The sequence below is a fragment of the Balaenoptera acutorostrata genome, chromosome 21 (assembly GCF_949987535.1).
Source record: "Balaenoptera acutorostrata chromosome 21, mBalAcu1.1, whole genome shotgun sequence".
In the NCBI taxonomy this organism is placed as follows: domain Eukaryota; kingdom Metazoa; phylum Chordata; class Mammalia; order Artiodactyla; family Balaenopteridae; genus Balaenoptera; species Balaenoptera acutorostrata.
In genome coordinates this window covers 27,037,269-27,063,367 of record NC_080084.1, presented here as the reverse complement: position 1 = coordinate 27,063,367, position 26,099 = coordinate 27,037,269, and the positions used below count along the sequence as shown (strand labels likewise).

Sequence of the window (26,099 nt, the reverse complement as noted above, 5' to 3'; positions counted from 1 at the left end):
TGCTAATATGGAGAATTCATTGCCTGATAAAATAACTAAATAACACGAAATTTGTAGCTTAGTTAAATAACCTTTTGGTCAACTTTTATTTCCAAACCAAACACAAAGAATTCTTGGGAAGTTGAGAATGGTAATGAAAAAAAGATGGCGTAGTAATGATCCCACTCATGCTGCGACAGGAACAGCTATAAAACGTGTTCAAGAATTTAGCCAGTTGGTACAGTAAACTCTAAAAGGTGGGAGCATTATCCTAGAATACATATTAGGAGGCAATCTCTGTAATATTAATTAAACTAAAATGCTTTTATTTTGTTGCAGCTGGAAAAAATGTTATATGTTCGCTGTGGAACAGTGGGCTCAAGAATGTTTCTTGTGTATGTTTCTTACCTGATCAATACAACTATTGAAGGAAAAGAAATTGTTTGCAAGTGTCACAAGGTATTTATTTCATAGCTACTTCGAGAAATACCGTATTTGGAGTGTTTCCTATTTTGTATTATCTTAGTTAACCTGTAAAATAAGCAGCATAGGTGCTTATAGCCCATTACAAGTTTTAATGAAACATCTGTTGATTTTTTTTTACCATTTATGTTTATTATAAATGATGTGATATGGTATTCATCGCTCAAACATTAGAAAATTGGCCTATACGGTTTTTTGTACAGAGAACCAAAAGGTTTGAGATCTCATGCAAAAAAGTCTTGAGACTCTAAACCTATCTGCTTCTTTATAAAATCACACATTAGATAAAATCTGTAAGTTGGCTAATATGAAGAAGGTCTTGTGGGAGGGAGGTCTCCCTTTGTGGAATATTTCTTCTATTAGTAAAAAAGATTCTTATGAACATCATTTTTTGGTGAGTGCACATTGATGAGGAAGAAATAAGAAAGCTCTCAGGTCCAACAGCTCAGAGGCAACTGCTATTAACTCCTTGATGTATTTATCGGTCTTTTTTGTTTCAAGAGATTGCAGGGGGACGTGTTTTTATATAGACTTAACCACATTGTATATAATGCTTGTATCCCCTTTTATTAATGGAAAATAATGATATTTGGTATCTTCTTAGTCCTGGCAACCTTTTCTTAGGAACGGGGTCCTCAGTCCAGCAGAGCAGAAGACCTAGGAATCTGGGGGTTTGTAGTTTGGTCACTGCACAGGGCTGGACCGCAGGCTGTTTTATAAGTCACTGGGAAGCAAAACCATCCTAAGAGAGTTCAAGTTCAGGAGGATTTCCCAAGTGAGAGGGAGGAAGGCATATAATATACTGCCAAAAATTTCACCAGCCTGATGTAATTAAAAGACCCTGCTGGTGAAGTAGGAGATAAGGGTGCCAGTCTCAGCACTGCCTCCTTAATCCTGAACTCAGGTCAGCCAAGTAACTCCTTTTGACCTCCATCTCCTCATCTATAAAATAAGAATGTTAAAGTTCTGTGCAGATTTAAAGTCCTAAGCCTTGGATGTTGTTTCTGCTTCTGATAATGAAGTTGATGGTAGACCTGGAATGTACTTTGAAATAATTGCTTGCTACCTCGTAACTATCCTGAACTCGAGCGAAACAAGTGTGCTGCTTCATCTTTAAGCAGTGTTCTCAAGACATGAGATCATCGAGGTACATGCCACTTTTTTAGAGAAGAATGTTTTTATTCTTCTATCAGCCAGTCCATTACCAAGATGTGCTTGTAAGGGACGCTAATTCTGAGGAATAGAAATAGATATTACCCAAAAAAAGAATTAATTGGTCAAATATGTTTGGAAAATACTGGGTTAAAGGGTGTTAAACAGGTATTTTTACTTCAGGACTTAGCACAGCATTTAAATTTGCTAGTGTGTATTGTGAAGCTTCGCAAAAGGCTCTAATGATTATTTTTCAAAATTATTTTACCTGGGAGGGGGAAGGGTAATCTGGGACAAAGTAAGAGAGTGGCATGGACTTATATATACTACCAAATGTAAAATAGATAGCTAGTGGGAAGCAGCCGCATAGCACAGGGAGATCAGCTCAGTGCTTTGTGACCACCTAGAGGGGTGGGATAGCTTGATAATAATTGAGAGAGGAAATAATTTGAAGCATATAATAATAAAAATGATGTTGGCATTTCACTGAGTGTCTTGTGTGCATTACCTCATTTAATTATCATAACAACCTTGTGAGGACTATGAACTGAGACTTAAAGAGACCATATACCCTTCCCAAGGTCACATCACTGTGTCCAGGGTCTCCATGGCTAGTAAGTATGTATCCAGCCAGGAATAAAATCCAGATCTGTTTGACCTTACAGCCTGAGTTTTAACCCAACACGGTCTTTTTTAAAAGTTTCTCACCAACAGTGTGGGTTGTTTTTATAAAAGATGTAGTAAGCCCACTGTTTGTTTTTTGTTGTTTTTTTTTTTAACATCTTTATTGGAGTATAATTGCTTACAACGGTGTGTTAGTTTCTGCTTTATAAGCCCACTGTTTTTTGTACAGCCCTGCACAGAGGAGATGGAGCAGGATGGTTGAGAGTCCAGGCTCCAGGGTCAGATTTGGTTCAGTTTCTGCCTTTGTCACCTGCTAGCTGTGTGACCACTTCATCTTAAAATGGCAGTGATACTGGTGTCTGTTTCCTTGAGTTACTATGAGCATTTCATAATATGTGTGCAGTGATTATAATGCTATGTCATATTACATCATTATTATTATTATCATCATTATCATTGTTTTAGTTGTCTTGAGTCAAGGTGAGGTAAAGGACTTAGACAAAAAGAAGACCCAGATTCTAGGCTTTGCACCACTAGCTTTGTGGCTTAAGGCCAATCACTTAATCTTCCTTAACTTCTGGTTCTTCTTCTGTAAAATGGTGACAATGCCTGCCCTGCCCACTGTTGCTAGATCCTGAGATAAATAATGTATGAGAAAGCACTTTGCAGTGTGAACTGTTACAAAACCATAGATAATTAGAACTATTAGTCTGCTCTCTACATAGATTCTTACAAATACTACCTAAGGGAAATACCCTAGCTTCTTAATTTTTAAATTGGAATTATTTATTGATCAGTAATCGATTGTGTTTTGTATGCCTTCTGTTTTTAAAACTTCATTTGTTGTTAAGATTTAGAAAAGCCATTGATCGTGCCCTTTACATTTCCTTGCAGGATGAAACTGTAACAATAGAAACCGTCTTTCCATTTGACGTTGCAGTTAAATTTGTTTCTACAAAGGTACGTTCCTGTGAAGCATACTGGAAATCATTTAGGTTGTAGAAATTAACAGAAAAAAGAAAATGGATTAACTTACTTCCTGACAGACCTTTGTCTCCATCCGTGACAGTTTGAGCACCTGGAAAGGGTTTATGCCGACATCCCCTTCCTGCTGATGACGGACCTGTTGAGTGCCTCCCCCTGGGCCCTCACCATCGTCTCCAGTGAGCTGCAGCTTGCTCCTTCCATGACGCCCGTGGACCGGCTGGAGTCCCAGGTGGACGGCGGTGAGAGCGTGGATCATCCCCCTTGACTAGCAGAAGACAGTAGTGTGTGTGCGTGTGTAGGCTGGTGGGGTAAGAGTTAGCTTTTTGCTAAGGAAGGGAATTTGAGAATTATACTCACAAGAAGCAGGTATATTTAGAATTAAGTTAGAATTAGCATCATTTACAATTTGCTTGAGTATACCTTATTTTAAAAAAAATCAGATTCTTGATACTATAAGAAAGTGACTGAAAAATGTACTTGAAGATACAGTGTTTTTTCATATTTGGATTTTTTATAGATTGTTTTTTATAATTTTTAATTGATGTTTCCTGTTGTTTATAATTTGAAATGGGAAAAGATGTTTACCAAAGAAACTTTGGAAAATACAGAAAAGCAGACAATAAGTTTTCTAAATTATCCAACTAAAAACAGTTTATAGAGGTGATATTACCTTTCTGGTTCAGGGTACTTTGGGCTTTTGTATATTTCTCAAGCTGTTAGAGGGAATAAAAATTAGTTTGACTGTTAACCCAAGCAAAATTTTGCTCAACTAGATTATAAGGGCAAATATTGTGAGGGGAAAAAATCATGATGTATTCTTAAGACCAAATATAAGTGAGTCATTTTATTTGCCCTGTTTATCTGTCTCCTTGAAAAAGTCATTTAACATCTCTGAGCCTTAGTTTGCAAGTCTCTATAAATAATGTATAATTGATAAGGTATTCTTTTTTGTTATATTACTTGGATATAAAGCTCTCTTTTTATAGATGAAATCACTACATGAGGATTATGAAGTCTCTTTCTTATAGTTGTCTTACAGACCACAGAGAGCGCCAGTGAATGCTTTTGCCTTCGTTGCCCATCTGTTGGAAATGTTGAAGGTGGAGTAGCAACTGGGCATTATATTATCTCCTGGAAGAGGTAAAATTGTATCAGCCCTACCTTTTCTTCATTATTTGTGTTATTCTAATACCTTTATTATGTGTCATTTATTTATTTATTTATTTATTTATGTATTTATTTTTAATAAATTTATTTATTTATATTTAGTTTTGGCTGTGTTGGGTCTTCGTTGCTGCACATGGGCTTTCTCTAGTTGCAGTGAGCGGGGGCTACTCTTCGTTGTGGCGCACGGGTTTCTCATTGCGGTGGCTTCTCTTGTTGCAGAGCACGGGCTCTAGGCACGCTGGCTTCAGTAGTTGCGGCACGTGGGGTCAGTAGTTGTGACTCGCAGGCTCTAGAGCACAGGCTCAGTAGTTGTGGCGCACGGGCTTAGTTGCTCCGCAGCATGTGGGACCTTCCTGGATCAGGGCTCGAACCTGTGTCCCCTGCATTGGCAGGTGGATTCTTAACCACTGCACCACCAGGGAAGTCCTTGTCATTGTCATTTATAGTTGAGAGCTTCTGTCAGCCTGGAGAACAAACTAGAAGTCACGTGCTGTCATTGACCTTTTGTCAAAAACACAAAGATTTAAAAGGATAAACTTTGGTTTTTGTTTGTTACAATTTGTGACCTGTTACAGATGCAATTTTAGCCAAATTAATTCTGATGATAGAACCAACCACTAAAAACATTAGGAGAAACTGCCCTTATTTACAGTCAATAGGATTGTTCGCATAGAAAACCCAAGGGGATCAACAAATTATTGGAATTATAAAGAGTCTCAGCAAGGTTGCTGGATATAACATCAACATACAAAAATCAGTTGGGGGCTTCCCTGGTGGCGCAGTGGTTGAGAATCTGCCTGCCAATGCAGGGGACACGGGTTCGAGCCCTGGTCTGGGAAGATCCCACATGCCGCGGAGCAACTGGGCCCGTGAGCCACAACTACTGAGCCTGAGCGTCTGGAGCCTGTGCTCCGCAACAAGAGAGGCCGCGATAGTGAGAGGCCCGCGCACCGCGATGAAGAGTGGCCCCCACTCGCCGCAACTGGAGAAGGCCCTTGCACAGAAACGAAGACTCAACACAGCCAAAAATAAACATAATAAATAAATAATAAATAAAAATTAAAAAAAAAAAAAATCAGTTGGATTTCTGTATATCAGTAATAAACCTCTAGGGAAAATATTTTTAAATAGGTGTCATTTACATAACAACAAAATGGTAAGATACATAGGAATACATCTAGTAGAAGATGTGCATTATCTTTATGGAGAAAATTATAAAAATTTAAATCATTAAAGGAAGACCTAAATAAATGGGAGAGATACAAAATAATCTCTGATAGGGTTTAGATAAGATTTAATATTGTAAATTATTCTATAGATTCAATGCAGTGTCCTTCAGAATCTCAACAGCTTGTTTTGTTTTGTTTTTGTTTTTGTGGAACTTGACACTCTTGATTCTAAAATTTGTATGGAAAGGCAAAAAGGCAGTAATAGTCAAAATATTCCAGAAGAAGTACAACTAGGCAAGGGTACTTGCTCTTCCAGATTCTAAGACTTATTGTAAGTAGTCATCACTGTGGTATTGGCTCGGGGAGATGTAAATAAACCAGTGGAACAGAATAGAGAGTCTAGAAATAGTTCAACAGATCCACACATGGAAACTACATTTCACAGAGGTAGCATTATAGATCAGTAGGGGAAGGAGGAACTGCTTTATAATTGGTGGTAAACAGTTTGGTATTGACTTGGGAAAAAATGGGATATCTGCTGTACCACTGTATATAAAAATTCCAGGTTTATTAAAGTTTAATTGTAAAAAGCAAAACTTTATTACTTTTAGTAGAAAAATAAGAGAATCATTTTGACTTTGGCATAGGAAAGAATTTCTTTAAATAAGACCCTAAAAGTACAAGCCACTAAAATGGATACATTTGATTTCTTAAAATTGTTTCTCAGTTCATTAGAAAACACCATGAAGAAAGTGAAAAGACAGAATACAAACTGGGGGAAGCTATTTGCAACATCTAAAGCTGACAAAGGATTCGAATTCAGATCATAAGAAAAACACAAGTCTCTTAACTGAGAGTTGAGAAAAATACTTGAGTAGGTAGTACAGTGAACAGAAGAAGCTGGATGGCCAGTAAACGTAGGGGGAGAGAAGGTCAGCCTTATAAGTTATCTGAGATTCAACTGTACTCCCACTACTTTGGAAAAATAAAAAGGTTGAACAGTGCAGAGTTTGTCAAGAGGAGGAGTATAAATTAGAACAATTGCTCTGGAAATATATTTGGCAGTACCAGGTAAAGCTGATGGCTGTACCCTGCAGTCCTAGAAAAGATTCAAACATACACGAAGGGGACATGTCTGGGAATGTTCATAGCAGCACTATTTATGATAGTAAAAAGTTAGAAAATAAATGTCCGCCAACAGGAAATTGGATAAATTGTGGCACATTCATACAATGGAGTATGATATACCAGTGAAAATGAGGGAACCAGAGCTACACCTATCAGCCTATTAATACTAAATGAAACAAAGCAACTGCAGAATATGAACAAATTGCATATATATAGTATTAGAAAACATGTAAAACATTTGTTTCTTAGGGCTCTACATATAATTTGGAAAAGCATAAAGAAATACATAGGAATGATAGAAGCCAAATTCAGGCGAGTAGTTACTTCTAGAGTGGAGGTTGGGGGGATGCAAGTGGTAAGGGGTACACGGGAAGATTCAGCTATGTTCTTATGTTCTCTTAGGCCAGGAGGTAGATGCATGATATTTCATGTGTTATTTTCTTGGCATGGCTCAATTATTTTGTAAGTCTTAAAACAGTAATTAACATACTAAAAATGAGAAAGGAAAAATAGGTATTTTATTTTAAAAAAACTAACTTGTCTTTCTTTCCCCCCCCTCTTGAATTTACCATATTGATGTTTAGTTTAATTCACATGTTTATAGGAATTAAAACAGCATTTTGAAGGCGCTGCTTAATTACTCTGCTGTGTTACTATAAAGACATGTATTTCTTAATGGTGAGAGGTTGGGTGTTTTTGCCTGTCTGTGGTTTGCACTATTGTAATAGTGTCAGCTGTTCCACCGCTACATACATGCTTTTCCCACGATTGTCCTCGGCAGTCAGATAGATGCCAGCTGCCCCTGTAGTTCCCGCCCTGACTGTACTACAGGGAAAAATATCTGACAGTCTCATAATGTAACTTACTTTATCTCAGTAATGTTGGAATGCCACTGTGTCTACTGATAGTAAAATATTTTTAGTCTTCAGTTTCTCCTGTGCGCCCACAGTGCAGTTTCAGCAGGGCATGTCCAGTGGTCTTGTGCTCATCTGGAGATGGTCCTTGGTGTGAGAAGGTGTTTGTGGCATAATGTAAAGCACCGCACTGCTGCCGACATTGAGAACATTTTGCTACCAAAACACTATGTTAAATGGTGTGCTCGTGGTGCAGTTGACTTACATTCTGACGCAACTCCTTACTTCATCACTGGGACCAAACAGCAGCCTTGAGTTATAACATTTGTTAATTGGAAATCCTCAAAACAAAAATGGGATTGTAAAAGCTCTTCACAAAACTCCTTCCATTAATAAACTTTTAGAAAAGGGATAATTTATATTTCCTTCGTAATTAGTTGGTGAATATACGTGTTCCCTGGTTTTGATTTATTAACTTCTCACGTGAAATGTGGATCTAAAAGGTACCTTTTTCTGCTGTAGGACTTCAGCCACGGACAACATCCCTGTCATCAGGACTGTCATCACTCTGCCACACGTGATTGTAGAAAATATCCCTCTCCATGTGAACGCAGGTAACGGCACTCACGTTTTATTTGATCCAAAAAATCCAATAAGAATATTTATTTTAGCTTCTAAGATTTTTTTAACTTTCTATTATGAAAAATGCCCACCATTTATAAAAGTAGATTGTGACCAGTCTTGTTTTATCTATACCTCTACACACTCCTATCCTCATTATTTTGAAGCAAATCCCAGATATTATGTCATCTATAAAGATTTCAGTATGCATCTTTAACATTACTGGCTGTTTTTCTAAACATGATCGCAATACCATTATCATAACCTTAAAACTTAGCAATAATTTTGTAATATGATCAAATTCCAGTATTGAAATTTCCCTAGTTGATTCTGAATGTTCTTTAGTGTGTTTTAAGGTCTCTGCATTGCCGTTCATGGGTGTCTGGACTTTTGAAACCTATAGGCAGGCAGACTCCCTCTCCCCCATGCCACTGCCACCTCCTCATCACCTCCTCTACCACCGCCACCTCCTCATCACCTCCTCTACCACCTCCACCTCCTATCGCCTCCTCTACCACCTCCACCTCCTCATCACCTCCTCTACCACCACCACCTCCTCATCACCTCCTCTACCACCGCCACCTCCTCATCACCTCCTCTACCACCTCCACCTCCTCATCACCTCCTCTACCACCGCCACCTCCTCACCACCTCCTCTACCACCGCCACCTCCTCATCACCTCCTCTACCACCTCCACCTCCTCTTGCCTCCTCTACCACCTCCACCTCCTCTCGCCTCCTCTACCACCGCCACCTCCTCATCACCTCCTCTACCACCGCCACCTCCTCATCACCTCCTCTACCACCTCCACCTCCTCTCGCCTCCTTGATGTTCGTTTGTTAACGAAACTCAGTGCCTACAGGCTGGATTTGCTGATTGCATTGTATCAGTTTTTTTAAGTGTTTCTCTGTCCCTATAAATTGGTAGTTAGATCTGTTGGCTTGATCAGATTCAGGTTAAAGTTTCTGGCAAGAATACATCACAGTTCCCATCAAGGGGCACATAATGTCTGTCATTCCATCTTGAGCCATTATTGATACTTAGGGAAATCTTTTGTAGATTTAAAAAATTATTCCTAAAATATAATTCAGCTCTCGGTAGCCAAGACCCCTATCTAAGTCAAATCAATTGTAGAAGGAGACTGATTCTTCTTAGTCTGTTTTATCATCACCCTGTGGCTTTTGTCCAATCAGAGAATTTTCTTATTTAGCAAGAGTGTGGTGCTATCATTAATTTAAATAATCCCGTAGAATGAGATTTATTTACAAAAAGAACCCATAAATGGTGAGCTTTTTTTTTCAAAAACCAAGAGTTATGTGTCATCTTTCTCTGCAGATCTGCCATCATTTGGGCGTGTCAGAGAGTCGTTACCAGTCAAGTATCACCTCCAGAATAAGACTGACTTAGTTCAAGACGTGGAGATTTCTGTGGAGCCCAGTGATGCCTTCATGTTCTCAGGTCTTAAACAGGTACAGGTCATATCTCTTTGGGTTGTTTATGAAGACACAAAAGTGTGGCCAGGAAGTGGAAAGCTGTACATTTTGTGTTTACAAATGAATTGATAAGGCTGACTGTGGTCCCTGTTGTTTTGATAGCAGTGAATCTTCAGTCACTTTTGAAGGTTAATTACAACTTGCTATAGAACTGGGTTAAATGGGCAACCCTTTTTGCTTTGAGATCACACATATAGGTTCTTTCTCCGTATAAAACAAGAGTTCACAAATTCTTGGACTACAGTAGAATTCCTGAAAATTTAAAAATATCCCTTTTATTACTAATGAGTTTGTGTGTGTGTGTGTCTCCTAATTTGAGGCCTTAAGGCATGACTACACAGATCGAAGCTTAATTCTCTTCTGAACTATCAGTACAGTTTTTAAGAGATTTTGATCTTGCATAGTATTTACTTATCTTTGTTTCGTGTAGGCACAATTTTGTATCTATACATAAAAATAAGTAATTCAGATGTTTTGATTCATCTATTCAAATCAGGGGTAGAAAAGTTCACCAGATTTTTGGGTGGGACATACACTCTCAGGCAAAACCATGTTGCAGTGAGAATACTGTCCTCCTCTTCAAAGTGGCAACAGAGGGGAGCTCCCTGATTGCCTAGTGGTTAGGATTCTGGGCTTTCTACCAGGGCCTGGGCTCAATCCCTGGTCAGGGAACTGAGGTCCCGCAAGCTGTGTGGTGCGGCCAAAACAAAAACAAAACAAAACAGAGAGTGGCAACAGGGACCCACCTCAGTGGTCAGTAAGTGCTTTTTATTAACAAAGATGTAATTAGAGCACAAACGTGTCATAACACCTAGCAGCACCCACCCTGACTCACCAGCCACGCCACGGCTGGGCACGTGCTGAGTGCTGCGATTGCTGTTAAATGAAAGTAGAATTACACATGAAGTATACTGTAAATCTGTACAGGAATTTAAATGTATAGTATATACCAAATATAATATTAGCTGTAATATGTTGGTTACACACACACATGTATTATCTCTGACGCAACACGTACCTATATGTACTCATTTGCAAACGAGTAAGCTTTTCTTGATTGTTTTGATCTTTCACATATTGACTTAAAAATAATTAGATAATGTAAGATACCAAAAATCTTAACCTGTTGGTGTTCTTTCCTAAAGTACAAACATCTTTTCTTCCCCTGAAGTTACTTACCTTACCTCAAAGGTGGAGTCCCTAACACAAAACACAGGAAACAATGTATTTGTCTCATGTTGACATAATGTTTACAAAGGTGCTTTTCTCCACGTTCTCCCCTAGCGCCCTGTGCCTGTAAAGCCTGCCTGGTCTAAGACACAGGAAATACTCATCCACCCTGTGGTCCCATTGTTAAGCAGCTACAGGTTGCCTTTTAGATGTTGGTAGAAACTGAGAAATCATGCACATGTTTTTATTATGTTTGTTACCTGCATGATCCTAACCTCATTAATTCAGCTGTATATTTTGGTATCTGTCTGGAAGAAGGGATAGGAGAGGGTGTGAATATTTCACCAGAAAGATTTAGGTGTCCTGTCATTTGCTAGTAATCTACGGGTAACATCGTATAGATGTCGCAAGTGTATTTGATATCTATATTTGATCATCTTTCTCTATAACTTTTGTGATTTAGATTCGATTACGTATCCTCCCTGGCACCGAACAGGAAATGTTATATAATTTCTACCCTCTGATGGCCGGGTACCAGCAGCTGCCATCTCTCAACATCAACTTGCTCAGGTTTCCCAACTTCACAAATCAACTGCTCAGGCGTTTTATACCCACCAGTATTTTTGTAAAGGTGAGGCTTAGACATTTTCTGCTTTTTAAATTCACTGTCTTGAAAACAAACAAAAGAAGATGTTTTTTCATGTTAAACTTCACTAAGTATTTTGAGACTAACAGAATAGGGCTTTGACTGTTACTATATAAATTTGGAAATATTGCTATTCATTTCTATAAAGTTATTATTTTATAGATTTTTTTTAGATTTCTATTTTATAGATTTTTTTAGATCTAATTTCAAAGATTTTTATTCCCTTGGGTAAAGATTTATCTTTATGGCATCCTTAAACATGGTTTTTCTTTGGCGTTTAGTAAAGTATATTTCTATTTTTGTTTTTCTTTTTTTTATTTCTTTAATTTTTTGTTTACTTTTTAAAAGTATGTTTTAAAATTGTAGTTAATTTGTAACTGTTTTTTAATCAAAATGGATTAACTTTCTGAATACAGTCCCTGAACTTTTCTGATTCTAACTGTGTAATACTACTGGATTTGGGTATTTTCTGAAAATGATCACCAGTCAGAAACTATACTCTGGTTTAATGTTTTGATTTTTTAACAGTGGTACGATTTCCAGGTTCCTGCAGTAAAGGACTCTGTAGGATTGTCGTCACTTTGCCTCGGGTTAAGCCACTGTTGATGCCTAAATTAAGGCTGTTTCTCCAGATAGTTCTGGTTTCCCTTGGTAACCAGAGATACATGAACATATATGAATCCTGTGTGTTCTCTTTTTTATTGTTGTTGTTGTGGTGGTTTTTTTTAAATAATTGATAGAGGATCACACTCTTTTTTTTTTTTTTGGCTGCATTGGGTCTTTGCCGCTGTGCATGGGCTTTCTCTAGTTGTGGCCAGCGGGGGCTACTCTTCATTGCAGTGTGCGGGCTTCTCATTGCGGTGGCTTCTCTTGTTGTGGAGCATGGGCTCTAGGCATGTGGGCTTCAGTAGTTGTGGCTCGCAGGCTCTAGAGCGCAGGCTCAGTAGTTGTGGCACACGGGCTTAGTTGCTCCGCGCATGTGGGATCTTCCTGGACCAGGGCTCAAACCCGTGTCCCCTGCATTGGCAGGTGGGTTCTTAACCACAGTGCCACCAGGGAAGTCCCTTGTGTGTTCTCTTTTTATTTTAAGTTTATACCACCTTTTTGGATGACAAGTTACAATTTCCTTTTTTGTATCTGTCAGGCTTTGGGGAAGCCTTGTTTATATAATCTGGGATTTGGTAAATTATAAGTTAGCCTGTGTTCATGTATCCGTCGTAATCTTCCCACCTGTTACCTTTCCAGACTTACACAGTTTTGTTTTGTTTTGTTTTTTTGCATCTGCAAAAAAATCATTTTTATTAACCCTCTAAGCTTCTATTCTATACCATACTTTTATTTTTTTTATTTTTATTTTTTTAACATCTTTATTGGAGTATAATTGCTTTACAATGGTGTGTTAGTTTCTGCTTTACAACAAAGTGAATCAGCTATACATATACATATATCCCCATATCCCCTCCCTCTTGCGTCTCCCTCCCACCCTGCCTATCCCACCCCTCTAGGTGGTCACAAAGCACTGAGCTGAGCTCCCTGTGCTATGCGGCTGCTTCCCACTAGCTATCTATTTTACATTTGGTAGTGTATATATGTCCATGCCACTCTCTCACTTCATCCCAGCTTACCCTTCCCCCTCCCTGTGTCCTCAAGTCCATTCTCTACGTCTGCGTCTTTATTCCTGTCCTGCCCCTAGGTTCTTCAGAACCTTTTTTTTTAGATTCTATATATATGTGTTAGCATACGGTATTTGTTTTTCTCTTTCTGAATTACTTCACTCTGTATGACAGACTCTAGGTCCATCCACCTCACTACAAACAACTCAATTTCGTTTCTTTTTATGGCTGAGTAATATTCCATTGTATATATGTGCCACATCTTCTTTATCCATTCATCTGTCGATGGACACTTAGGTTGCTTCTATGTCCTGGCTATTGTAAACAGAGCTGCAATGAACATTGTGGTACATGACTCTTTTTGAATTGTGGTTTTCTCTGGGTATATGCCCAGTAGTGGAATTGCTGGGTCGTATGGTAGTTCTATTTTTAGTTTTTTAAGGAACTTCCGTACTGTTCTCCATAGTGGCTGTATCAATTTACATTCCCACCAAGAGTGCAAAAGGGTTCCCTTTTATACCATACTTTTAAATTATTGTTTTTTAAATCTCATAATTTTGGATCTCCTGTGTTTAAACAGTGGCCTTTTTGTTCTTTTAAGACTTTATTTTTTTTAGAGCAGTTTCAGGTTCACAGCAAAATTGAGAGGAAGGTACAGAGATTTCCCATATACCGCCCACCTGCACACAACAGTGGCTTTCTTAACATTTCCACCTCGTCACACTCTAAAGCCATTTCCCTTGCTGTTCCTCACTGTCACGTCTGAGGTTACCCTGCAGGGGAAAAGTCATGACTGGGTTGGGGAGCAGCGGTGGGATGGGTGGTCTCTGATGTCCTTTTAGCTGTTTGACCCTCCGAAGTTTGCTCTTCCTAAACTCAGAAGTATGGCTTTCATCAGTGTGAAAGTATTCATCGATGTACAGACCTGATCCTATTCTAGCCGAACAAACAGAGCTTGTTTGAGATGTGAGAGTTGATCATGTTGAGGAACCAGCATTTTGTTCCCATCAATTAATCTCTGAAGCGCTCAGAACACCAAAACTAATCCCAGATAAGTGTAGTTCCGTCTTCTGATTTTTTTTCACAGTAAACCTCTTCAAGGTGGTGTTTAAGTCCATAAGGAAAGGTTCGAGAAAAATAAACATTCATAAGTTGTAACCTAATCAGCACACCCTTTTCTAACTGCCATGATCTTTTCTCTAAATTTAAGAACCATCTTCTAGTAACTTGACTGCTGCTAAAAACATTGACTGGATTATTCAGAGCCAGCTCCTTTATCATCTGGGAAAACTCAATAATTAAAATTGTTTTGCCTGTCACTCTAAGGGCAGTGAATGAGGATTACCCTTTTTCCACTTCATGAACAATCACTGACTAAAATTTTACATCCCGTCATACCTTTATTAAACTTTAGACCTGTGCTATTCCAATATGGTAGCCACGAGCACATGTGCCTATTGAGATTAAAATTAATTAAAACTTAATTTAAAGTTTAGTTACCAGTTGCACTAGCCACATCTCAAGCGCTCGGTAGGCATGCAGCTAGCAGCACTGACGTGGAGCGTCTCCATCCTCACGGAGAGTTTTGCTGGACAGTGCCGCCCTAGAACAAGCTTGGATCCATATTTTTCTTCCTTTGCAAATTAGATTTGTTTTCTTATCGCATGATAAGAACACGAATTTATTGTTCTCTGTCCCTGTTTGTAAAGCTGTGTTTGGTAAGGATTTGACCTGGTGGAGCCATTTATTCTGTTTCTAAAGCTGAATGTCCTCCATGAGTCCTAAAAATTACATGAAGTATGAAAGACCAGCAACCTATTCTTTCGTTCATCCCATTCAGATGCCTAACTCACACACACATGCACACGTGCGTACGTACGTACATAAAGCTGCCCAGCAACAGATGACAGTGGGAGCGCCCCCTTCACTGCTCCAGGGAACCCACAGGAATCAGCTGCTTGAAACACAGCAGTGGGCTTGTGGTGCTGAGGTTGTAATGCTAATCTAGTTCATGTCCCAAACACCGTCTCTCATGCTTTTCCCACAAAGGTCTGCTAATGTACATCAGTAAAGTAGTCATTTGCAAGAATTTCATTCTTTTAGCTACTCGATGACTCTCTGGGGTGTTGCTGGCCTGTCAGAAATTTTCCACCTAAAAACAGTCATGACACCTTTTAATCACTCTTAGCTTTTCTTCTAATGATGTGATGTTTTGAATTTTTTCAATCAGTGAACTTCGAGAAAGGGAAATTTTGTTTTTATCTGCTGCTTCAATCCTTGTAATCTTCGTTGTTAATACCCTAGAGTTCATTGTGAATCACTTTTTCTCAAACAGGAGATTGGGAAACCTTGAATCCCAAAGAGCTTGCTGTTAGCTCAGGTTTGTGGCCTGCTTAAAGCTCGGGACACAGGCTGAGCAAGGGAGAGAGGATAAAGCTTTACCGCTCGAGCAGGAATGGTGGCCAGGTTCCCTTTCACACGCGGCACCTTGATAGATTGGTGGTAGCTGCTAGAACACCAGGTTAAGAGGAAAGTAGTGACGAGGTGGACTCCGCGGGCGGGTGTGATCGGCTGGCGGCGTCTGCCACTGGGCACGGAGGGGGTGGGCAGCGTGGAGCCCGCGCGGTCACCGTCCCCAGGCTCACGTGAAGAACGACGGTGCGGGGAGAGGAGGAAAGAGACACATTTTGTTTGGATACTTGCACACGTCTCTTCTGTTTTCGTGAAACAGTTCCAAGAACTTCAAAATCTCTTCAATTAATAGCGCTAATGTTGTCATTATCATTCTGTAAACCCGTCCTGTTTTCCACTCGGCAGCCCCAGGGCCGACTCATGGACGATGCCTCCATCGCTGCTGCGTGATGTTCAGGACGGGCCTCGGCTGTTCTTACGGAGACGCTGGACAGAACTGTATAAGTTTTTCATGGTGAACTGTAGCTTGATCATGGTACAAGTTAATCTTTGCTGGTTTTTAATGGATGTTATACCAACTCTTCAGAGGAACTCATGCTTAAAATATTAGGAAAATCTATCCTCTCTTATAGTTTCACTAATAAATATTTGAAATCTGTCAGTGTGACATGAAAGGATGTCAGTCCTTTGTTACTGTTGAAAGTCATTTTATGGATAGTAACGTCTTTTCAAAGTAAGGGATTTGAACATGCAGTGGCCGAGGAAAGTTAAGCATCTGAAATATGACTGGACAAGGGGAACATGCGCCAGTGTCTGCCCCAGGAAAGTTCTGAATCCCTGGGTGTCTCTTTCAGAGTTGGCTAAACCGGAGGTAAATCCATCCTCGTGAATCTAGTGTGTGCTCAGAATACATACACAGGAAGCGGAAAGCAGTCACGTGACTGATGCAGAAAACTTCCAGAAAGTTTTAAAGCAATTTAAGATGTCTAAAAAATATCTTTGCTTACCATCAAAACATGTCAACTAGGTTCAGCTTGCAGCCAAAACGTGGATCATTTATGAAGCAGGTTTGTATTTTTAAGTATGTTAACAAGATCCTTACCTGTCAGTATCTGAACTGCGAGATTCTGATTCTAAGCATAATTCCCTAAACTAAAAGTTTTTGAGAAAGGTGCAAGGTCTCAATAAGAGCTTTTAGTTATGTTGTGCAATTTGAAAAGAACTATTTAAAACTTTTGGAAATTCATGTAAATAAAAATCATATTGTGAAAATCGTCTTTGTTAAAATATCTTAATTTAAAACTACCCCATTTCCCAGAGATTTTTATTATTTAAAAGTGTAGGAGTTTCAAAAAGGAAAACAATAATGTAAATAAATATGTTGTCTTTCAGATATGCTTGTATGTATCTTTTATTTATTTTGCGCTTGTTTGATTTCAGCTTCATGGAACAGCTTTTACTCAGAACACGGTTGCAGAGGTATGGTGGAGTGTGTAGGACGGGAAATAGGTCCGTGTTCTAGAGCCAGCGCTGCCCATCTTCGGGGAGACGGGGGCGGTGGCGGGCCAGGAGGATGTGAATTCCCTGTTATCACAGCTTTACAGGTGGAGGCCACAGGAGTTTGTCGGATTGTCTAGGGCCAAATCCCAGCTCCAGTGACTTTGTTCATGTTGCCCTTTGTTTGTCTCTGTTCTTACCTGTAAGATGTGGACGATGATAATACTATCTCATAGACTCGGTATGAGAATGATAAGAATTAAATACTCAAGAGGAACTGTAAACAAAAATTTCATGAAATAATACTTTCTATGTGCTCTTATATTTTATATCCTACTCTGTTTTGTTAAAAATATTCCTGGTTTAACCTGCTGAATTGATTTCATGACTCACTACGGGGATGTAACCTGATGTCTGAAAAATCCAAAGGTCCGTCTCATGCCGTGCTTATGTAATAACGGTCTCACGTGTTAACACGGCCATCGTCAAACACGAAGTACTAAGTGCGTGTCAGAACAGGTGGATCACTGGCGTCCACTTTAAAGTTGTTAGCCTCGATGTCAGTGTGATTTGTGTGAGTGTAAATACACCACATAAACAGGTCTGTGCTTTCCCTCAATAGCGTAATCCTTTCTCAACCAGGAATTCTCCCACGTCATTCATTTTACTGTGAATGTATTCTATTCATTTATTTTTAAATTGCAAGTCTTAATTCAGAAATACATGAAATCATGATCTTCCTGGGTCCCAAAAACAAAACTGTCACAGTATTGCAGGAGCTGTTGACTCACTGAGGTTACAAGGGTCCAGCAGGACCTCAGAGTCTTTCCCTTCCTGCCTCTGTGCACCGGCCACAGTCATCTGTCCCTCATGAGAGGACCCGGTCTTCTGTCTTAGTACCGTGTTGCCATTTGATGCTCAGTATTACTCCTTACCAGTATTATGCGCCACTCAGGGGTATAAATTTTTAAATAAAGCATTTAAGATTTGGAATTTGGGGGAGCTATGTATTAAAGTTTGACTCCTGATTTTTTTTTTTCTTTTTTAATTAATTTATTTATCTTTGGCTGTGTTGGGTCTTTGTTGCTGCACGCGGGCTTTCTCTAGTTGCGGCGAGCGGGGGCTACTCTTCATTGTGGTGTGCAGGCTTCTCATTGCAGTGGCTTCTCGTTGCAGAGCACGAGCTCTAGGTGTGCGGGCGTCAGTAGTTGTGGCACACGGGCTCAGTAGTTGTGGCTCACGAGCTCTAGAGTGCAGGCTCAGTAGTTGTGGCACATGGGCTTAGTCGCTCCGCGGCATGTGGAATCTTCCCGGACCAGGGCCAGAACCTGTGTCCCCAGGCGGACTCTCAACCACTGCGCCACCAGGGAAGCCCTGACTCCTGATTCTTGAAGGTAAGAGCTGGTGGATAATCAGTGTTGCGTGTTACCAAGAGGATGAGGATGGTATTGTCTTTGGCATAAAAATAATTTCCAATTTGCTTAATTTTATATATCTATGATCCTAAAAGTGCAACTTCAACTCAGTTTTCCTCAGAAAGTCTTAGATTCTTTATCCTTGAATTCTTCTTTTTATTAAGAGGCTTTCCAGAGTATGGCTCTTACATTGAATTTTTTAAAATGTCTTCACATTACTTGAAAAAAAAAGATTCTTTACGTTCATTTTCACTCAGTCATTTCTTTCATGGCCTATTAATAACTCCACCCAGAATATTAAAAGCCTCTCTCTTGATACTGTTCTTAACAGTAGGTGTTAAGAAATCTGAGCTGTAGGGCTTCCCTGGTGGCACAGTGGTTAAGAATCTACCTGGCAGTCGGAACCTTTGGTGTGGGACCAAGCTTTGCTCCTTTCCAGTTGCCAGGGCCATGGGAGGGACGTCATGGCCCGTTACCCCTGCTCTCTCCTTTGTGCTGGCACAAATGCCATGCCACGGCCTTGGCACCGGGGCTGCAAGGGATTGGGTTTGGTGCCCTAACGGGGCCCATGGCTTCAGGACGGGGGTCCCCACCCTCAGAAGAGGGAGTGAGACAGGTGGGCTATAAAATGTCAGCAGAGGCAGTAACACACGGTGGTTAACGCTGATCGTCCAGACCCCAGACTTTCTGGTTTTTCATCTTGCCTCTTACTCGCTCCGTGAACGCGGACTGTTTATTTAACCTTCCCCCTGTAAAGCAAGGATGCAGATATCCACACCACTGTGTTAGTTATCTATTGCTGAAGAGCGATGCTACTACACGCACAGTGGCTTGAAACAACACATACTTACTGTCTGCAGTTTCCCTGGGTCAGGAATCCAGGCACAGCTCAGCCAGCTCCTCCGCAAGACTGAAGTCAAAGGGTCTGGTAGGGCTCAGGTCTCATCTGAGACTTGACTGGGGGAGGATCCACTCCCAAGCTCACCGAAGGTGTTAGCAAAATGTACGACCTTGTGGTCGTAGGACCAAGGGACTCATTTTCTTGTTGGCTGGTGACCAAAGGCCACTTGCCTTCTCAAAACCAGCCAGGGGGAGAGAGGCTCCAGCAAGCCAGGCACTATAATCACACACATGTTATCATGTCCCCTCTGCTGTATTCTAGTGAGTAAAAGCAAGTCCCAGGTCCCACCCACCACTCACTCAAAGGTATGGGTGGGGTGATTACACAAAGGTATGAACACAGAAGATGGGGATCCTGGGGTCACCTTTAGAGTCTGTCCACCACAGTGCCTCATAGGGTTATCGTGAGGAGGCAGTGAGTCAATACACATCAGCCTCTTAGAAGAGGACCCTTTCTCAGGAAGCACAGTGAGTTGGTTGTGGTGGAGGTGGTGGTGTTACCACCATCAGAAGAAGATGCCTCTGACTTGTACTTGCTCTTGGAAAGTCTGAACAGTCTTCAGGGAATCTGGGACGACAGGATTCAGTTTAAACAAACACCTGCAATAGTTAATAAGTGAAATAATTCCAATAACCACTCATTTAATTTCATTTTCTTAGTTGGAGATTGCATGGCGAGTGAGAAATATGCAAGGTTTGGAGTTTGAAAAGCAGTGAATTCATAGGCAGCTTTCTCTGGACTACACAAATGTTGGCTGTCATCTTCACTTCTTAAACTAGATTTTACAAATTATTGTTTTTTTTATAATTACGAGGTTTAAATATTAAAGAAGTATGTAAGGTAGTATAATTGCCACTGTTTTGTTTTATTTATTTTTTTATTGAGGAGGTATAATTGGCATACAACATTATATTAGTTTTCAGGTGTACAACATAATGATACAATATTTGTATGTATTGCAAAATGATCACCACAATAAATCTAGTTAACATCCATCACTAAAAAAAAAAAGAAAAAAAAAAAAAAGAATCCGCCTGCCAATGCAGGGGACACGGGTTCGAGCCCTGGTCCGGGAAGATCCCACATGCCGTGGAGGAACTTACCCGTGCGCCACAACTACTGACCCTGCGCTCTAGAGCTTGTGAGCCACAACTACTGAAGCCCGTGTGCCTAGAGCCCGTGCTCCACAGCAAGAGAAGCCACCGCAATAAGAAGCCCACGCACCACAACAAAGAGTAGACCCCGTTCACAACTAGAGAAAGCCCACACGTAGCAACAAAGACCCAACGCGGCCAAAAAAAAAAAAAAAAAAAAAAAAATTCTGAGCTGTGATTTCCACATTGGCATTGCAATGAAAGAGGGGGTGCTTTCAAGGACAAAACAAGTGGAAAAGTTAAGCTTACTCTTGTAATGGGGAGGGTCTATGTAGTCCCAGCACACACCTTTCCTCTTGATCTAAAACCCCAGAAAAGTCACTAGAAGTGTCTCAACTCCTAGTGTAAAAAAAATACTTGAGATGGGTTGTGTTATTTAATGGTTGAGTGAATAAATAGTAATGACTATAATTGTCAAGAAGCAGTTAGGTGCAGCATTAGTGATTAGAGATTGTTGAATGAACACATGATACCGAATAGAAATGTGCATTTTCTCTTGCTTGTGGATTTGTTCTGAAACATTTCTACCAAGGGCTCCTCAAGCCATCCTGTGGTGAGCCCCATCACCCTCTTCCTTTTATTTTAGCCAACGATGCCATTCTCAGACACAGCTACTAAAGAACTGCATACAATTCACCAAATGAGTATGAAATCCCATGTTTTCATGCATGAGAAAAGAAATTTGTAGTTTAAGTATATTCAGGTTCTCTTCAAAGGTCAAATTTATGAGAAACTTTCCCTTCCACTCAATTTACTTGTGCCTGAGAACAAAAGAGAAAGTGATCACCGGACCTTTTGTGTCTGCTTTCTGAAGCGTGTTTTACCAGAGGGGAACATGTAACCAAAGTCAACCCTGCCAGGCACACCTGCATTTCAGGTGACATATACCATGCAAGTGACAGGTCGAGCCATGTTTTAAATTCTATTTTCTCCCCAGTCGTTGAGAGAATGCAAAACTCACAGCCATCTTGAAGTAGTTTTTCATTTATAGAATACACCTTTACCCAGAATGTATCAGCCTGCCTGGCATATGAGAACTGGCAAATAATATCTTTATTAGGTTGATCAGGATTTCTAAACCATGTATATTTCGCAAATGATAATTACTGATATTATTGAGGGCTACAGTGTGCCGGGCAACTTTGTTCTTACTAAAAGCCCACCATGGTGTAGGTACTGTTATTATCCCCATTTTAAAGATGTGGAAACTGAGGCACAGAGAAGTTAAGTAACTTGCCCAATGCTCTGGTTATCACTGCAAAACAAATCATCCCAGTACTTGATGGCTTAACACAACACTTATTTTTTATGGTTTCAGTGGGTCAGGAATTCAGGAAGGGCTTGGCCGGGTAGTTCTGGTTTGCTGTCACTCAGGCAGTTGCTCATCTGACAGTAGCTGGAGTTAGGATAGTGGGGATTGTGAGAACGAGGGAGCTGAAGCAGCATGGGGCTAGCCAGGCATCTCTCCATTTAGTCTCAGGACCCTCCCATGTGGTCTTTGGGCTTCCTCACAGCATGGCGGTCTCAGGGTAGTTGGATGCTTACATGGCAGCACAGAGCTCCAGTGTGGGTGGTCTAGCCAGCAAGGTGGAAGATGCATTGCCTTCTATGACCTGGCCTTGTATATCACATAACATCGCTTCAACTATGGTCACAGGCCCATTCACATTTAAGAGGAAGGAATATAAACCCTACCTCCTGATGGGGAAATGGCCACATCCTAGAAGAACAGGGGGGACAGGAGAGATCATTGCAGCCTTCTTTGGAAAATACAGTCTGTCCTACCCAATGACACGGCAACTGGTGGAAGAGCTGGGATTCAAATCAAGGCACTCTGCCTGCAGAGCCCACGTGCTTAACCACTATGCTACATAGCCACCACTCTAATGCTGCCAGTGTTTGCTCCTAAATAAATGAGTTTGGGCTAAATATGGATTTGATGACTGAGGCATTATGCATTCTGTGAATTAAGACCTGTTCTTGGGACTTCCCTGGTGGTCCAGTGGTTAAGACTTCATGTTTCCAGTGCAGGGGACGTGGGTTCCATCCCTGGTCAGGGAACTAAGATCCCGCAAGCTGCGCGGCACAGCAAAAAAAAAAGAGGAAAAGAAGACCTTAAGCCTATGGCAATAAAGCTGTTGACCTTAATTACACGTTGAATTCCAAGTGTTTATCGAGCGCCTGCCATGGGCCAGTTTCTGTGCTGGTTGCTAAAGCATAAAGGAATCCTCTTCCTGAAGATCTGTGGTCCAGCAGGAGACACTGGCATGCAAGCACATTCCACTGCCATGCGATTGCTGCAATAGAAGTGGGTACAAGACTGGTGAACTGATGGGATGTGTGGGAATTGCTTTAAAATGCTCCAGAAGACAAAAAACCAGGTTGGGGAGAAGTGGATGAAACCAGATTTTTTAAATGTTAATAATTGTTAAAAGTGGGTAAAGGGTGCCTGGGGGCTCTACTTTTGGATATGTCTGTAACTTTCCATGATAAAAATAAATAAATAAAAGATACAAGGTAGAAAGGAACCCCAGTGGAGGTGATTTATAGGGATCGAGTGATGAAGCAGCAGACAGGCATGGCTTCCTCCAGAAGTGACCCTGGAGTTGTTTTCATGATCCTCATGAAATTACTCTGTGTTTTTCTTGTATGGGAATGTGTTTCCATCATCCTTGAACAGATCCTGTTATGCGAGCTGGGTTTTGAGGGCACATGAAAGTTTGTAAACATATCAGGGAAGAGCTTTGCAGGTGATGAAGGGGTGCTGGCTGGCGTCCACACCAGACGGCCCCCAGGCTCACCAAGCGTTCATAGTGTAGACAGACCTGTCCAGCGCTGAGTAAAGCTGGCTTTGCTTTTCCTACCCGATAGGTTCCTATTCAGTGATAAGAGAATTAGGGGAGGCCTGAAACTCACTTACAACTGAAACAATGCTTGCTGCTGTCAGCACCGCTGCTTCTGGAGGACAGGGCTTTTTCTGTTGGAATTCGAGGAGTTTTGAACGAAGCGTGTCTTCTTGTTAGTTGTATAATGCTCATTAGAGTATTGAAGAATTGTAGCTTGAGGAATCTTTGACCCTGGGTGATAATCAAAAACCACTGTCTCAGCAAAGGACTGAATCCCAAATGCCAAATTTAACAGGAAACAATAAGAAGCCCTACGTTCAAGATGTGTTTAAATATTGAATCGTTTAAACACAGGGTAGGAGGAGCTCTGTGATAGTTCATGCGTTTATCAGAGGTGTTAGTGCTTACCAGTTGCTCAGACTACATTTGCAATATTTTCTCTACTTCTAATCGCTACCCTTTATTTTATTTCATTTTTATAGTGAAAATTTTCAAACATACACAAAAGTAGAGACAATAACACACTTCCATGCTTGTACTCAGCTCTGTAGCCATTCATACTTTGCCATCTACCATCTACATGATATTGCACCCACATCTATTCCCCTCTTATGTAATTTCACCCATAAATAAAAGGACTTTTAAAAAACATAACCACAATACCTTATTACATCTCATAATTACCAGTAATTCCTTAACGGTTGCCTGATACACAATATATGTTCAATTTTCCCTGATTGACTAAGCAGTCTTTTTACAGTTGGTTTGTTTGAATCAGCATCCAAACAAGGTCCATCATTATATTTAATTATGTCTCAAGTCTGTTTTGAGTTTCATTTAATGTAGAACAGTCCCTTCCTCCTTTCTATCCCTTATCATTGACCTGTTGAAGACATGCAGTCAACGTCTTGTAAAATATTCCACATCCTGGTGTTGGCTGACTGCTTCCCCAGGGTGTCATTTGGCTTGTTTCTCTGTCCCCTGGATTTCCTGTGGACAGGGAGTTAGACTTCAAAGCTTGTCTGAGTCCCTTTCTGCCTGCCTCCCCCCTGCTTTTTTTCTGTAATAATATCTCATAGATGACATGCTACACATCCTATTGCCACACAGGTCTGATTGCCTCACTTTTAGTCATGTGAAGATGGATCAATGGGTTTAGAGAATGACAGCCTAATCCCTTTATTATAAGGTTCAGCTGAGCATCCATCACTGGCAATTGTCTGAATCAGTTACTTAATTAGAAGTTGCAAAATGTAATTTTAATATACTGTCCTGCATTTATTGGCTGGAATTATGCTATATAGAAGCTTTTTTCCCCCTCATCTACTAGGTCTATTTAATTACCCTAAAATATAGTTCCTATAGGAAAGAGAGAATTTTTAATAACTTGATTCTTTCTCTTTATAATTTTCAGGATAATGAGTGGTAACTTCACTAACTCTCGTGTTATTCAAGAGCTTTGGTTTTCGTTTTGGTTTGTTGGTCCTCTCCTTTTCTCCCCTCTTCTTATGAAATAATCATGTAAATGAAAGGCTGGAGAACAGGGAGGTTGGTGTGATGGCCTTCTGACATCTTGGTGGCAGCTGTCACCTTCTCTAAAGGACACCCAGCACCCTCCATCTGGCTTCTTCCGAACGGAGGGATCCTACGCCTGTACTCACCTGCTTAGAGCTTCTGCTTTGAAAAGTAAAGTTGACAAGGAATCTTCAGCTGTAAGGATAAGACCAACAAGAAAACTTCTACAAACTGGTGTCAGACATCCACTCCTGCAGACCTCTGCCAACCACACACTTCAAATCAATATTATAGATGTTCCAAGTGATTCGCTTGGGGAATTAGTGCAAGAGCCTGACATGAAGGAGTGATTAAATGATGTTTAATAAATGGATTTTATACGAATTCTTTGAAAACCGGTAATCACTGCATGATGGATCTTTCAACACAGACACAGATACTGTTAAAAAAATTATTCAGGACACCTGTTAAAGACAGTTAACCAGACTTATTCAAGAGGGGCCATTGCAATGCGGTTTTGCAGGGGAGAGAGATTGATTCAACTCCAACTCCGACAGGGACAAATGTGGATTTGTAGGCAAGGAGCAGGCGGGGGTCAGCGGATGGGAAATTACTGAGATGGGAATGGGATGAGAAAACCTAAGGGGTAAGGGGGCTCTTGCTAGACCAACTCAACAGAATTCTGGCTGAAGGCAGCCCAGGGTGGTCGGGTACCAAGGTGGGGATTTCCATGAAACTGATTTAGCAGGATTCTTGCCCAAACAGGATTCTCCAAGGACTGGGAGAGAAGCCCAGTTCGGGCCTGGTTGAGCACAGGTGCTCAGAGGAGCCTGATTAAAGTCTGGTCAAAGGAGAGAGCATGTGTCCATACCCACCTACAACCATTAACCGCAATGTTTTATTTTGCAGGTTAATCATTCCTCCTCCTCTATCAGGTAGTAGAATGTTTACTGTTCTCAAAGTCAAGTGTGTCTGAGCGCGCTGGGCAAGCTGAACCTTTCAAGCGTTGCTTCCCCCTCCCTCACAGAAAACGAAAACCAGGGCTGCTCCTTCCGAGGCTCGAGGCTCGGTGCATGAATAACTCCGGCTCACTACCCAGGACGACGTCGGATGATTGACTCTGGGTTCTGCGAAGCAGAAAGAAATTTCCAAAGTGGTTAGACAGGCTGGGTGACTTCAGGACAAGGAGCCTTTATGTTTTAAAATCGGAATCCAGCTGTGACGAGCGAGCAAGCGAAAAGGTTTTCTTGCACCTGCTGGAATGACCTGCAG

General features: G+C 40.7%; 1 protein-coding gene across 2 annotated transcripts in view; it reads left to right on the top strand.

Annotated features, from left to right (window-relative positions):
• The window catches only part of TRAPPC11 (trafficking protein particle complex subunit 11), a 41,596-nt gene extending 24,424 nt beyond the window's left edge, over positions 1-17,172 (top strand). Inside the window, exons 23-30 of one of the 2 annotated variants that reach the window (XM_057537253.1) lie at positions 319-438; positions 3,133-3,198; positions 3,308-3,464; positions 4,254-4,365; positions 8,066-8,157; positions 9,501-9,634; positions 11,292-11,459; positions 15,905-17,172. In XM_057537253.1, the coding sequence (XP_057393236.1) occupies positions 319-438; positions 3,133-3,198; positions 3,308-3,464; positions 4,254-4,365; positions 8,066-8,157; positions 9,501-9,634; positions 11,292-11,459; positions 15,905-15,949 (894 nt within the window). In that variant the 3' untranslated portion in view covers positions 15,950-17,172. The remainder of the gene's footprint in view (positions 1-318; positions 439-3,132; positions 3,199-3,307; positions 3,465-4,253; positions 4,366-8,065; positions 8,158-9,500; positions 9,635-11,291; positions 11,460-15,904) is intronic. The other variant, XM_028165377.2, reaches the window with a different exon arrangement.
• Positions 17,173-26,099: the final 8,927 nt, after the last annotated feature.